This window comes from Nipponia nippon, unplaced genomic scaffold (assembly GCF_047370975.1).
Source record: "Nipponia nippon isolate SJK-2023a ecotype South Korea unplaced genomic scaffold, ASM4737097v1 scaffold_2, whole genome shotgun sequence".
Lineage (NCBI taxonomy): Eukaryota > Metazoa > Chordata > Aves > Pelecaniformes > Threskiornithidae > Nipponia > Nipponia nippon.
This window is the reverse complement of record NW_028262336.1, coordinates 85,875,922-85,889,500: the sequence shown is the minus strand read 5'-3', so window position 1 is coordinate 85,889,500 and position 13,579 is coordinate 85,875,922. Positions and strand designations below refer to the sequence as shown.

The window sequence follows — 13,579 nt, the reverse complement described above, 5'->3', positions numbered from 1 at the left end:
AGCCCTGTCAAACCATAGAGATGCCAGAGCATTGGGAGTGTCTTGAACGCTTGCTTGTTGGCTGTGTGTGTAGCCTATATATCTCCTTGTGCATCTTACAGTAACAGTACCGTTCTGGAGTGATATATTGGATGAGGATGGTTAGAGCCAAACAAGTGCTTTAAACAGATATGTAATGCTGGGATTGTGTAAGGATGGAGCCGTTTGCCATGTCGTCTGACCCAGATTTTTGGTAACTAGGGTAGGGGGAAGAAAGGCCATTAGCAAGGTAGTAATTCAGACATTGATGCATATGTGAGGTGATCTGCCGAGGCAGGCACTGTGACAGAAACTGGCAGGCGGAGCCAAAATTCTGTAGTGGGGATGGTACGGCAGTGTTGGATTCATATCGTTGTCCAAGTTCCGTACAGCACATGAGCAGTCAACTTGGCTTTTCTTGTTGCAGGCTGAGCTGGGGACCCAGAGTTCATAAATCAATGTAATATTCTTGAGGTTGCCATCTGATGAATTGCTTGCCTGGTGAGATCCTTGCATAAGCCTGCATTAAGGCTGTTGCTATCATGCATAGTTCAGTTTCTTTCTTGGATCTTCCTTCACTAACCTATGACCCTACATCATGGAGCTGTGTTCTTCACGCTGGTGCAGTTAGCATTTCTCTCAAATTGGTGCGTGGGGTCCTTGCATGGTTTGAGATGGTGTTGTCTACATGGGGCAGTGGCAGAGGAGCTCTGAATGAGATAGAGCAGGGCTGGCCGGCGTGAACTGCAGAGCCGGCTGGATGGTGAGTACCTGGCTCCTCTGCAGCAAGGCATCATTCAGGTCACAGGCATGATGCAGTGCTACCTCCTTGTTTCTGAGCAGCTAACGCTTTTGTGATGGAGAATCAGTTAGCCAGCGTGCCCGTGTATGTGGTGTGAGTCTTGCATTCAATGGGGAAAGTCTAGCTTTGGTGTTTCCACCACAGCAAAGTTAAATCAAGAAACTTCCCAGTCCCTTGCACGTTGAGTTGCATGTGGTGGTATGTATGGGAAGCCAACCCGCTTGAAAATGTCTACTGCGGTAGAGCTGCCTTTCTGCTGAAGCCATTCAAACCGGTGTAAACCATGGAAACAACTTGACATGAACTCCAGTAGTATTGTTTATTAACACTGAAAAATCTTTCAACTTTGAATAGCTTTTAAGGCAAAGAAGGCCTTTTAGGATCAGCTATATTTGGCCTCTAGTAGGGCAAGCCAAAGAAACCTCCTCAATGTTAATTTTGGTACTGAGGTGTATAATTAGCGTATTCTTCTGTGCTGTGTGTTTTTTGTTCAGTCCATGGTGATTTTGATGTCATGCCATCTTCAGAATGGTTGATCTTTGGTTATTTCTTCTTGATTTGCCTCTTCCTACAGGAATCACAGAAATTAAACTAGCCCTGTGCATGTTTACATGTGTGTGTAAGCATTTTTAAAATGTCAAAATTTAAGTAAAGACTTGATTTGCATACTGTTTGAAGTAAATTGCTTGGACCTGGCAATTGCAAGTTACCGAAGTATTAAGGGACGCTGTCTTCCAAAAATAAAATCAAACTGTTTTATAGCAGCAGCAATTAAATGTGATTTTATGATATAGCCTTTAATTATGTCATTGCTCTCTTTCTATCAAAAAAGCAGAGAAGGAAACAGAATACATTCAGCTGAATGAAGGAGAGAAAAGAGACATAATTTGAAAAGAGATGTTGTTCAAACATGGATAAAAATTGCTTTTGCAAGGTATTTCCTTTATTATTTGGTGGCTCACATGGCCTAAGTGGTTGAAAAATTGTCCAAAATCAATTACGCCTATTACATGAGTACCACACCCAGTATAACCAGTTTTAATGAATAAACAGTGACTCACAAATCGTAGACATAGTTTGAAGATGTAATATCTCAGGGTGGGATTCACTTTGTCTCACTCAGGTTCTTAAAAGTCAGGGAACTCTGAGCCAGTCTGTGGCTTTCCATTTTTTTAATGATACCTCGTTTCTATATAGGCTATATTAGTTACAGCTGAGATTGCTGCCTTGCAGTGGGTATAAGCTAGGTGAAAGTCTGTGCTGAGAAAAGTCCTCTGTCTCTGTCTGAAAGTTTGGTTTAAAATGGAGTACTTATTTTTGTGACATCAACAAATTCAAGGTGTTGTGCAACTTGGAAAACGTTTCGGTTTCAAGCTAGTAGTGTTAAATTGTTCTTGAGAATACCTCTTAATTACTTAATTATTAGTTATCCTTTAAAAGCCAATATTAATGAAGCCTAACTTGGCAGTACTGATGCTTTTATTTTAATGTCAACAAACCACGTAGTCGTCAAAATCTGTGGGCCACAAGATCGGTCTGACAGCTCCATCCTGTATATAAAATCAGTGTTGATTGCCACAGTGACTACACAAATAACATAGTCAAAATGCTTCCAGTGTAATGTCCTCTACTGTAATTTTAAGAGATTTGCAAGTCTTAACAGTAGCATTTACAACCTTGTACTCAAGTTGGACTCTCTTGTTGTTCAAGGATTGCTTCTAGTTACCTGAGGTCATGTGCCTGAAGATTTTGTGGCAGTCAAAAATGTTCCACATACCATTCTGGAGACTGAGGTGTTGGGGTTTTTTTTGTGAAAAAGACCACAAGATATGCCATAAAAACATGATTACGCACAGCAGCATGGCACTGTTGTGTTCTGAAGGGGCTATGCTGAAGTTTAACGTGTCTTCAGTGACAGATGCTCCTTGTCTTTTTGAGAATAATTTTTGAGGAGTGATCTCCTTAGCTGCATGCTGCAGTTCTATTTTTTTTTTTTATTTTTTTTTTTTTTTTTAAGAACTTCAGTGTCAAAGTTGTTGACAGATATGTAATACATTGCAGGTTTGGGATGGGCCCAGCTCTAGGTGAAGGAAACATCTCACTATCTATTGCATGTGTGACTTGCTGGTAAACTGTCTATGTTAAACCAAACATTTGGACTGTGTAGTCCTGTAGATGTCAGCGACAACTCCAAAATGAGAATAACTTTTGGACTCTAAGAATTGGTTGGAGTTTGAAACGTAACCATAAAGCTAGACCCCCATCCTACAGCCCCTTTTACAGTACAGTTCTGCTGTATGACATGCAAACTTCAAGCTTCTAGCTTGCAGAATGAAGGGCTTAATTTATAATCCATATTCCCTATTACCTAGGGAACACAAATATTTATACTTAAACTTTCAGGCTGTTACATTGGATAGTTTCCTCAAAATTATTATCACTAAATATAACAGCTTTCTATACAAATTTGGAAGCAAAAGGCCATATTTTATTTGAGATGATGGTAATTTTCAGATGCTATGTTTCGAAATGATTCTTGAAAATGTTATTGCTAGGATGCAACATCTACTCTTCTGTAAGAATAGACTGTTAAAGGAATATGGTATAAAATGAAGTTCTCTCAGGGGAATCATTATCATCCTTTGCTGTTGCTAAAAGTTTTGGGGTTGATTTTGTCTGTCGTCCTCATCCCCCCCCCCCAATGTTGAAATTTTTCTTGTCTTGAGTTGATTTGTCATAATTCTTTCTCTCTCCTTAAATCCTAGGAAAAAAAGTTAAACCCTAAAGAAGGTTTTTGTAACATCTAAAATTGTTCTCAATAGGGAGATTGAAGTTACAGCTTTCTAATTAAAAAAATATCTTATGTAAAACTTATTTGCTTAAATTCTAGCATTTCTGGTGTTAGTATACATTCCTTTTTCAATTTAGGAAAAAAATAATAGGGTGATAATGTAACAGATCCTTAAAGAGCTACATCCTCTCCTTTGCTCTTTTACCAAGCACAACTCATTTGTTTCACTGCTAATTTCCTTAATTACTGTGGTAACCAGTAGCTTTGGTCTGGATGCACACAGGTTCCACAGCACATTTAATTGTGTGCCTGAAGTCCTGTGCAGTATCGGGGACAGTCAGGATCCCCAAAGGGAGGTTCGTAATTAGCTGGTGACTGAACCCTCCTAGTGTTTGATTTCTATACCCAAGTGAGATAAAACCCTCTTTTGGACTGCTTTAGGAATATTGACTCCTTTTCTGTCTTGCGTGTGGATTACTAATCCAGGTGTTTAGACGACATCTGCCAAATTTCGTTCCTTCAAGGGACATGGGCAGAGGGAAGATCTAGTAGGAAGAATCCAAGTGAGTTTAGACTTGAGCAGGGTGCTGTGTTGATGGGCTCGTTTGAGATGGAGGGAGTTAATGCCTGGACCAAACCTTTTTTTTTTTTTTTTTAAAAATGGAAAGCAACTTTGCTGAAAACCTGTAGGCAATCCTTTTGGCATTGGGTATCTTAAGTCCTTTATAAGACATTGTTCTTGTTCGCTGCTTTTCACTCTGCGTATAAAAAGCAGTCCCATTAGTATAGTCCTACCACTTGCCAAGTAAGGGGAATTGATGTGCACGTGGTAATACAGACTTGCTGGAATGGTTCTTTAGTCACACTGCCTTAGGTGCAAGTGGCAGGAAAAAAAACCCTGTTAAAATACTTTGTCCTGGATATCATGAGTATACACGCTGTAATATGAAGTAGGAGATAAAAGACTTTTTCTCTCTTTTGCACTTCTGTTTGAAATTTATTTTATGCTTTTCAGTGTGGCTGGTATTGCTTTAGAAAATAATAAGTATTCCCACAGAATTCAGCTGAAGATTGGTTTACACTAGAGGAAACTATTTGAAGATGTTGGATCTGACTTCTTCTGAGGCACAAAGAACTGTTTTTTAAAAGCTTATTTCTTTTGAAATTAATATAAGAAAATAATAGATAGTATGACCTAAGTGTTGAATCAAAAAGTGTGGGTTTGGTTTTTGGTTTGTTTTTTTTTGGGGGGGGGGTGTTTGGTTTTTTTTTTTAGTACTTCTTAGATACTCTTGCTACTTCTGATTTTCTATGCATGTCCAGTTAACTCTCAATTCTTATTTTTACAGACAGTTACTGGGAAAAGCTTTGGAACCAAAGACTTTCGAGCAGCTCTAGAAAATGGAGTCCTGTTGTGCGAGTGAGTATTGACTTACCTATAAAAAAATCCTTCACCTTAACATCAGTTGGCCTCTTTCCTTGCTGGCCTCTTGTTTGAAATTTTTTTTTGAAGTACCAAAAATATTTTGTAATAAGTATTTTTTCCCTTTTATTATGTGTTGTTTGTCATGGGAAGGTAGAACAGCTTTCAGACATCATCTCTCAAGATCTGTGTTTCATGTGTTGTCCTATATGCTCTCTTAAGTGTTAGCAAGAGGATCGTGCTGATCCTCTGGCCAGTTGATTTAGTTTTATTGGTTATCATGCTCATGGTGCCACTGGGCTTTCTCTTCAGCCTGTGCAAGGTGGTGTGGCTACGGCTGGGATCAACGCACCCGGTTACCCCTATGCCACCTGTTGCTGGGGTTTGGGTTTTTGTCCCCCATCCCTACCTGCCTGTAAGAAATAATTGTAAACTCTGTGTGCTGGTTGTTCTCTAAATCCTGAAAGCTGCCTATTCCACCCAGAGAACTTTACAGCCAGATAAGTTTTCTTTTTGAAAGTAGTTCATTTTTGAAGGGAATTTTAGAAATTTGTAAATGAAAGGTGTCGTGGTTTAACCCCAGATGGCAACTCAGCCCCACACAGCCACTTGCTCACTCCCCCCTGGTGGGATGGGGGAGAGAATCGGAAGGGTAAAAGGGAGAAAACTCGTGGGTCGAGATAAAGACAGTTGAATAGGTAAAGCAAAACCCATGCACGCAAGCAAAGCAAAACAAGGAATTCAATCACTACTTCCCATTGGCAGGCCGGTGCTCAGCCATCTCCAGGAAAGCAGGGCTCCATCACGTGTAACAGTTACTTGGGAAGACGGAACACCATAAACGTCCCCCCACTTCCTCCTCCTTCCCCCAGCTGTATACGCTGAGCATGACGCCGTACGGTGTGGGATATCCCTTTGGTCAGTTGGGGTCAGCTGTCCCAGCTGTGTCCCCTCCCAGCTTCTTGTGCACCCCCAGCCCACTCGCTGGTGGGGTGGTGTGAGAAGCAGAAAAGGCCTTGACTCTGGGTAAGCACTGCTCAGCCATAACTAAAACATCCCTGTATTATCAACACTGTTTCCAGCACAAATCCAAAACATAGCCCCCTACTAGCTACTATGAAGAAAATTAACTCTGTCCCAGCCAAAATGAGCACAAAAGCTAACAGGCAGGCTTTTGATTTCATGTTCTATACTGAAGAGCAGTATTACTAAGTAATATACATGAGAGGGGCTGTTTGGTCTTCTGCGTAATTCTGGTTGCATTCAAGTATCTCAATAATGTAGAATCTATTGGATGGTATTTGGCATACTTAAAAATACACTTTTTGTTTTTAAACAAGCACTTTAAAATTATGAAAGTAAATGGATTGGGTCTCAGCATAATGTAGCAATATGTTGCCGTGTGTGTGCACGTGCAGTCCAGGTTTCAGTACTTTCTGGACTGACTTAGTTATTGCTTTCAACAACAAACTCTGACCTCAGCTTTTTCTGGAGTGCTTTCTCTAAAAAGCTTCCTTGTGCTTATATATTACAGGCTTGGCAATAATGGGACTTGTCTGGTTTCATTGCTAGACTGAGTCAGAGGTGTAAAATGTCCACTCCTCAGGTCTCTTCCACATATCTGTAATTGGTTTTGTACTTACTGGAACAAGTTTCCAGGACTGGAAGCATTGCTAATCCCTTAGTATTTTAAGGAACGGCAGGTGTAAATGTCATTAGAATGCCAGTAAGAGAGAACTCTCATTAGAGGACTACCTGGGACATTTAAAAAATGATCTCAAATCTCAGAGCCACTCTTAAATCAGTTCAGCCAAGCTAACTTTCAGAAAACATTTATAAAGGTACAGTTCTCTGAATTTTTTTACTGTATATCAAAAATAACCAAAGTAAATGTAAAAAGGCAACATTCCTGTGTTTTTCCCTTCTGTGAATATTACTGCGTTTTCAGTCCTTGCCTTTACTTTTTCCTTTGGGCCCTTTGCCCATCAGACTGTCTTGCTAGCTGCTTGCAGTTAACTTCGTGATATTGCAGGAGTTGATTTATTTTGAAGATTGAATGATGTTGTAGAGATGGACACTGTATTTTCATAACTTACGTAATCAAATGTTAACTAGACTGTGGTAATAAAAATAGTTTATACTTTTAATAAGAAGGTATTTCTTCAGGTATGCATTTAGTGGGATGTGTGTATTGTATTCAGCTGTAACTCTTAAATAGTGTCTTTAAGAATTGGCAGTGAACTGATATACTCTAATCCTCTGATATCCTCATTGTTGACGCTTATTTGGCAAAAGAATATAAGCCTCCATCTGCCAAATGCAAATCAGTTAAATTTATCTGTAATTAATAACCATATGCAAGAAAAACATCCTGTAATTTCATCAGTGGAGCAGCTTGTCTTAGGAGCACACAGCTTTCTTTAAAGCAAAAGATGCCTCATTATGTTGCACTAAATCATATAGCTGTCCTCGTGTGTCATAATTTTAAATTTGACATACTTGAAGTACAAGCAGAAGTGATTTTCATAGAAATTCTGTGGAAACAGAAAAGAGCAAGATGGGGAAAGGTTTTCAGATGTGCAGTTTTCACCAAAGTCAATAGACTGCAAGATCTTAAACAGCGGAGACAAACTAGACGTGACACTGCCCATTTCTTTGGTTAACCTGTGACATGGCTAGTTTAATGTCCGCAGATACATTATTTCTGGAGATGGCATATTTGACTTAAACTATAGCAGGTAAGACCTGTACTTGCACCCTGTACTCCTATAGCAATCCAGTTGGTCATTAAGTGGGCCAAACAAACCAAGTGTGGATCTTGACAGGGTGGTCAGCAGTTGACAAAGTAAAGCCTTTTACATTATACCATATCTCCTGCGTATATGTTAGAGGAAGGAAGTCGCTAAAGTTTTCCCAATCACATGTTACTTCATGTTCTGAAATACAGTAAAGCAAATAAAAATTTGGAAAATTAATTAACTAAATAAATAAATTAGGGCTCAACATATCACACTTTTTTTTTTGTGAAAAAGTCATCAAACGTGTTTTGTTTACTAAATAACTTAATGCAGTTGAAAAATCTCAGGACCTGCAGCGATTATCTCTTTTGCAGGCACTCTAGAAATCTATCCTCCATTCCAGTGTTTATTTTTCAAATAAATTTGCTGCTTGAGCAAAAATGTCCTTTTCCCACATAGTTTTAAACTCTAGGTCCTGACTCTGCATTGGCGTGGGTAGATCACGAAACCTTACTGATGCTTTGTGGGGTAAAGGGACTGGCCAGAGAAGCAGCAACAAGAAGAGGGAGCAAGTCCAAAATCCTCAAAGGTATATAGGCAGATGAAGTCTGCAGGGTGTCCTGAGGTCCCCGTTCTCTGTTGATCCTGTGGTCTAGCGTATAATTCAGTGAACCACAGTATTTCCCTACCTCTGTGACTGAAAACCTAGCTATGAAGGTGCAAGGAATCCTGTTCCTCATCTTCGCTGCAGGACAAGGTGTGCATTTGGGCTTGCATATTCAACAGCGATGCGTTAGTCTGTCCTATCTTCTCAGTTTAATTATGGATTTTATATAAAGTAAGAGTGATACGAGGTGCAATCTCTTCTGGCTGATACTGAAAATGAGTTGCATGTGTACCAAAAATGATTGTTGCACACATCATACTGGGCTTGATAGCATTACGAAAACTGAGTTGATTTCTTACACTTACAGCAATATCAGTGTTTTCACACTGAACTCTGAAAATTAATATTCTGATATATTTTTGACGTCTTCTACATCAGAACTTTTATGCGAAGAAAATCTTTAAATGGGCAATTTGAGACTGATTAACATGACCACCCATGTAGCAGAAACACAGATCCATTTCTGCCTACGCCTACCCAGGCATTTTCTCTTTCTTACTGGCTTTGCCATTCTCAGAAATCTCTTCCTTTGTGCATGTGTGTGATTTGTCCCATTTTTGCTTCTACAGTCTGTTGTTGCTTGTCACTTCTTGGAAAACTGATTGAAAAAAATTTAGGGGGTCTTGATAGGTTCAAATTACTTGGTTCAAGTCATATAAGTTAGGACTATATGCAAAGTATTTCTTAATAAGTATTGGTGCTCATGCTTAAATAAAGTTAATTATGTAACAGAAAATCATGTGACTTCTTTTTAGTTTGATTAACAAGATTAAACCTGGCATCATTAAGAAGATCAATCGTCTGTCAACTCCAATAGCTGGCTTGGTAAGTGACGACATCAAATCTAATATCTGGGGTATGACACCAAGTTCTGTTTGTTTTTAATGAGTGCTGTCTAGCCTATTGTTCTTACATGGTCTTGGTACAAAAATCTACTAAGTTTTCAAGATTCTAGTTCCATTTCCGTTTTTGTTTAAAATAGTACCATTTATACGTTGTCTTAGACCACAAAGGTTACCTGTTCTGTGATTTGGATCTGTAACTTTAATCAGCTTGTCACTATATGCAGCTTCATCATCCCCAGATACATCAAGCACTGACAGCTCCTGTGCACAAACCCATATGGTGTTACTTGTCTGTATTTAAAGGCCACCATCCTATTTTATATTCATAAGCCATTTCAGATGTCCCTCTATTAGGGAAGGGGCAGACTTGGAAATGTTCTGTGTAACGCAAGTATTTTTAGAATCTGCTTCTCCCCATCCACAGCAAAGTTTAGGTTGCATTAAAATAACTCTGATGATGCAAAGATCTCTCTTCAGGCTTCAGCTGAGGGATTTGCCAGTGTTTTGGCTGTAAATCACGTTGTCAGGGGGAAAGGGGGAGATATATGTAATCATTTTCACAGGAAATTTAAAAGATTTCCTGTATGCTGTCTGGCAAATCTGCTGGTCAGAGACTGTAGGATAAATTTTGCAGCCATTTAGCACTTTAGTGGGTAAATGAATTAAAATAATTTTTTCTCCATAATTTTTTTCCAACGAATGCCTTGTTGGCGATTCATGTCACTAGGGTATCTAGGCCACTTAGTCCTGTCACCAGAACTATTAGTCTCATCTTAAAAGACCCAAGGTGAACAGGGGCATATGCACGATTCCTGTAAGAAGTGGAAGATCCCACATTATGGTAAACATGCTATCTCAACATTAGGGAAAATGACCTCATTTCTTAATAGGAGTAGAATGCAAAACATCTCTAGATACTCGTACTTATCTGTTTTACTGGGATGAGCCAACAAAACATCTGTTTTTGCTGGTCAACTGTGTATCTTGTTAGAAAGGAAGTGTAGTTAACTTGGCCAGAGGTCATAAGATTGGGTTAACTTGCCATATATTATTGCACAAGCTGAGAACGTGCATTTCCACATCAAATGAATGTAGAAAGTATTAGTTGCCTTTGTCCCAGAAAAGCTCAGGGTATTAGGCTTGCGAATAACAAGTGCTGCACATTCTTTTCCTGTGAGGGATCCAAAAAAGAATTCGAATGAAACCAAAATCCTTCTGGGGACGACAGCACAGTTATTCTATCAGCAGTTTGGTTCTCTAAATGGCCTCTGAAGTAGCCAGTTGATCCAAGCCAGAAAACCATAGGCTAGATTTCATTTTTGTGGTGACTTAAGTGTCAGCTTGAATCATAACTGTAAGAACTCTGTTTTTTATATGGGTTTTTTGTTTGGTTTTTTTTCCAGATGCAAAAATTCAGAGTGTTCATTAGGTGTGTAGTTTATATCTTACTTGTAGTATATTATTTTTCCTTCAAGTTGTTTCTAGTTCCTACAAGTCTTGAAAAATAAAGGAAAGGGGAGGAAAGGTGAGTGATTCTCGTAAACCAAGATCATGCAGTGGTATTGTTGTTAAAATACCACTTGAAGGTAGTCATTGAGAGAGCTGATGTTCTGTGTTAACCCATGGAAAAGGTTTTATATGGAATATTACGTGTTGTACTTTTTTGTATTGAGTGAGGGAACTGCAGTGCTTTTTTTTAAGGAAGTAAACGCATTATTAATTTGTTACATCATATTTGCTTTTGTGATACCTTAATTCTCATAAAATCTAATAGGGGCTTTATGTTAGGAGGATTGCCTAAATTCCAACCACATTTTGGACAACTGAAAATAAGCTTTAGCTTTCACTTTTAGTTTGATTGTACTGTTGTCTAGTGATTTTGGGTGTGGATCACAGTTGTTCAGGTATAACCATGATGGAACGGATAAATAAATGTATTTTGATTATGTAATACCGAAATGAACCTTGGCATTCAGTTAACAAAAAATGATGAATTGGTACCAAGCAAACTTAAAAAAAATTGATTACATTTCTCCCCAGTTTGGCCTGGTGCAGGAAGACTGGGCTGGAGCTTGCGTGGAAGGGTCTGCTAAAGCTCTTTGGGAGGGAGAGTTGGACCCGGCCGTAAACTGATCTCCATCTAGCAGCTCACGCTGCAGCCCCGCTGCTCCTTTTCATATCTCAAGCATGTGCCTCCCATGGTTTGGGTGAGATCTAGCCATCATCTTAGCCATGTTTATTTATTCATTTATGTGCCAGTTGGTAAAACTGAACTGCTACACTGGGGGTAAGGCAAGTACTAGAGCTGTTTCAGGGAAGCGGTGGTCAAAGACGAGTGACCGAAGGATCGTCCGTGCAGCCCTTGAGGTGGTTTCCTGAGGAATGAGGCGTGCCATCTTGCAGGCGCAAAGGACTAACTCCAGCGGCGGTCACAGAAAGATGCCACTTGCTGCAGGTCGCTTTTAACAGCGCACGGCAGGTTTCGGAGATGGTGACGTCCCCGTAGGTTTCCCAAAGAGAGTTAGCTGGGACGTGGCTGTTTGTTTGCTTTAATTTTGTCCATTTTTTTTTTAAAATGCCGTTTGTTTAAAACCCTTGCACTAAAACAGTTTCTGGAAAATGAAAGTTTAATTTCTGCTTATCTTTCAAACTGTCTAAAATACACAGTTTGTGTAAGGAGCGGTGCATATATTTTCCTAGTACAGCAGAGCAGGCAAGCCAGCCGGCACAGAGTAGCAGTTCCTGAAGCCCTCTGGCATTTCTGGGGGACGTGGTAAGGGTAACCAAAAGGCCACAGGATTGTGGAAGCTGGGGTTTCATTATGCATGGCAGTGAAAGTGCAGTCTGCCTTAAAAATCCACTTTTTCTGGTTCATAGTTATGTGAAACGGAGATGGGATTTAAAGAAAATTACTCAAATTGATAAATCTTGCTGGGTTCAGATCCTGCAAAATGATTTTTGCTTAGAGTACTTGGGGGGTGGGGGGAGTGGAAATAAAATGAATGCTTAGCAAAAGCAAACCCAAAGAAAACTTAGTTCTTAATAAATAGAGGCTTTTCAGCTTGAATCCCAGCATGTGAGATGGCTTGGATATAGTCACACAAGGGGGAGGACTTTGTGGTCTGACAACATATTTTCCAACAAGGCTCTGCAGAGCATTTTGAGGCGCATCTCTGGCTGCAGCGCCGTTGTTCCCCAGAAACCTCACGTTTCCAACCCAGTTGGCTGAACGCAGAGAGAATCATGAACCGGGATGGAAGTCATAAGACATCATGAGACAGTGGGAAGATGAATGAGTTTTGTATAGTATATGCAAGCTCGACATATCTGTCAGAATAATACATTGCTCATTGCTCAAAATAAGTAACAGTGCTCTGTAGCAAGGCAAAATTTTAGTTAAAGTAAGTTTCCAGCTGAGACCAGGTGGTGAAGCAAATTCAGAGTTAGAGTCAGTATCTCCTTTGGAGAGCGGTAGCTAATGGGAACCTTGCCTTGCCACGTACCAGTTCGGTACCATTTGAGACCATCTGTCTTTCCATGCAGCTCCTGTGAGTAAAATGGAAGTGCAACACTTTGCTCTGTGGTTGGGAAGTGTTTCATCCCATCAGAGGTGTGAGGGCTGTGGTTAAACCACACGGCAGAGTAGAAAGCTATTGGGTTTATTAGAATTGTAAATGAAATGCCATTAGTGCTTTTTGTTTTTTTTAAAGTTGATCCTCCATTTCAAACAAGTAGCGATGTTGCTAACTGTCACTCAGTGTGAGTGCTGGATGAATATTACCACCAAATGTCATCTTCATGAAGTTCTTCAGCTTTGGCAGAGGGTTTTTGGTGAACTTTTGTTTCCCTTTCACAAAAGAGAATAAAACTGCACATCTCTAGGCAGTCCCAGGTTTGAACACGTGCACCTGAAATACTGTAGAATAGGATTTTTTTTGTTCTAGTGGGGAATTAATTTTCCTTTAGGGTGGAGAGCGTCTTGCTAGTTTTCCAGGCAGGATTTTTCAAACACTTGTTTTCCTGATTCGCCAAGGCCCAATACGCCCTTCTGACAAGTGCTTCTCAAACATCATTCCCTCTCTTTAATGCAATCTAATATAACACCACTACATTCTATAACTTACTTATTTCGTGTATCAGAAGGTATTAATTCTATTTGCACCAAGACAACCACCTCAAACAGTGGGGGAGAGCCACTTCGTTAGGGAGATCATTGGCATGCACCTCCTACACCAGGAAAGTAGGGAATAACAAAGGTAGAAGGGAGAAATATGAAAGAAAACTATACCAAAATG

General features: G+C 39.8%; 1 protein-coding gene across 14 annotated transcripts in view; it reads left to right on the top strand.

Moving 5' to 3' along the window:
- The window catches only part of LMO7 (LIM domain 7), a 132,664-nt gene that overhangs the window by 30,923 nt on the left and 88,162 nt on the right, over window positions 1-13,579 (top strand). For all 14 annotated transcript variants that reach the window (XM_087757051.1, XM_087757058.1, XM_087757057.1 and 11 more), the window contains exons 2-3: window positions 4,961-5,031; window positions 9,195-9,264. In XM_087757051.1, coding sequence (XP_087613177.1) covers window positions 4,961-5,031; window positions 9,195-9,264 — 141 coding nt within the window. The remainder of the gene's footprint in view (window positions 1-4,960; window positions 5,032-9,194; window positions 9,265-13,579) is intronic.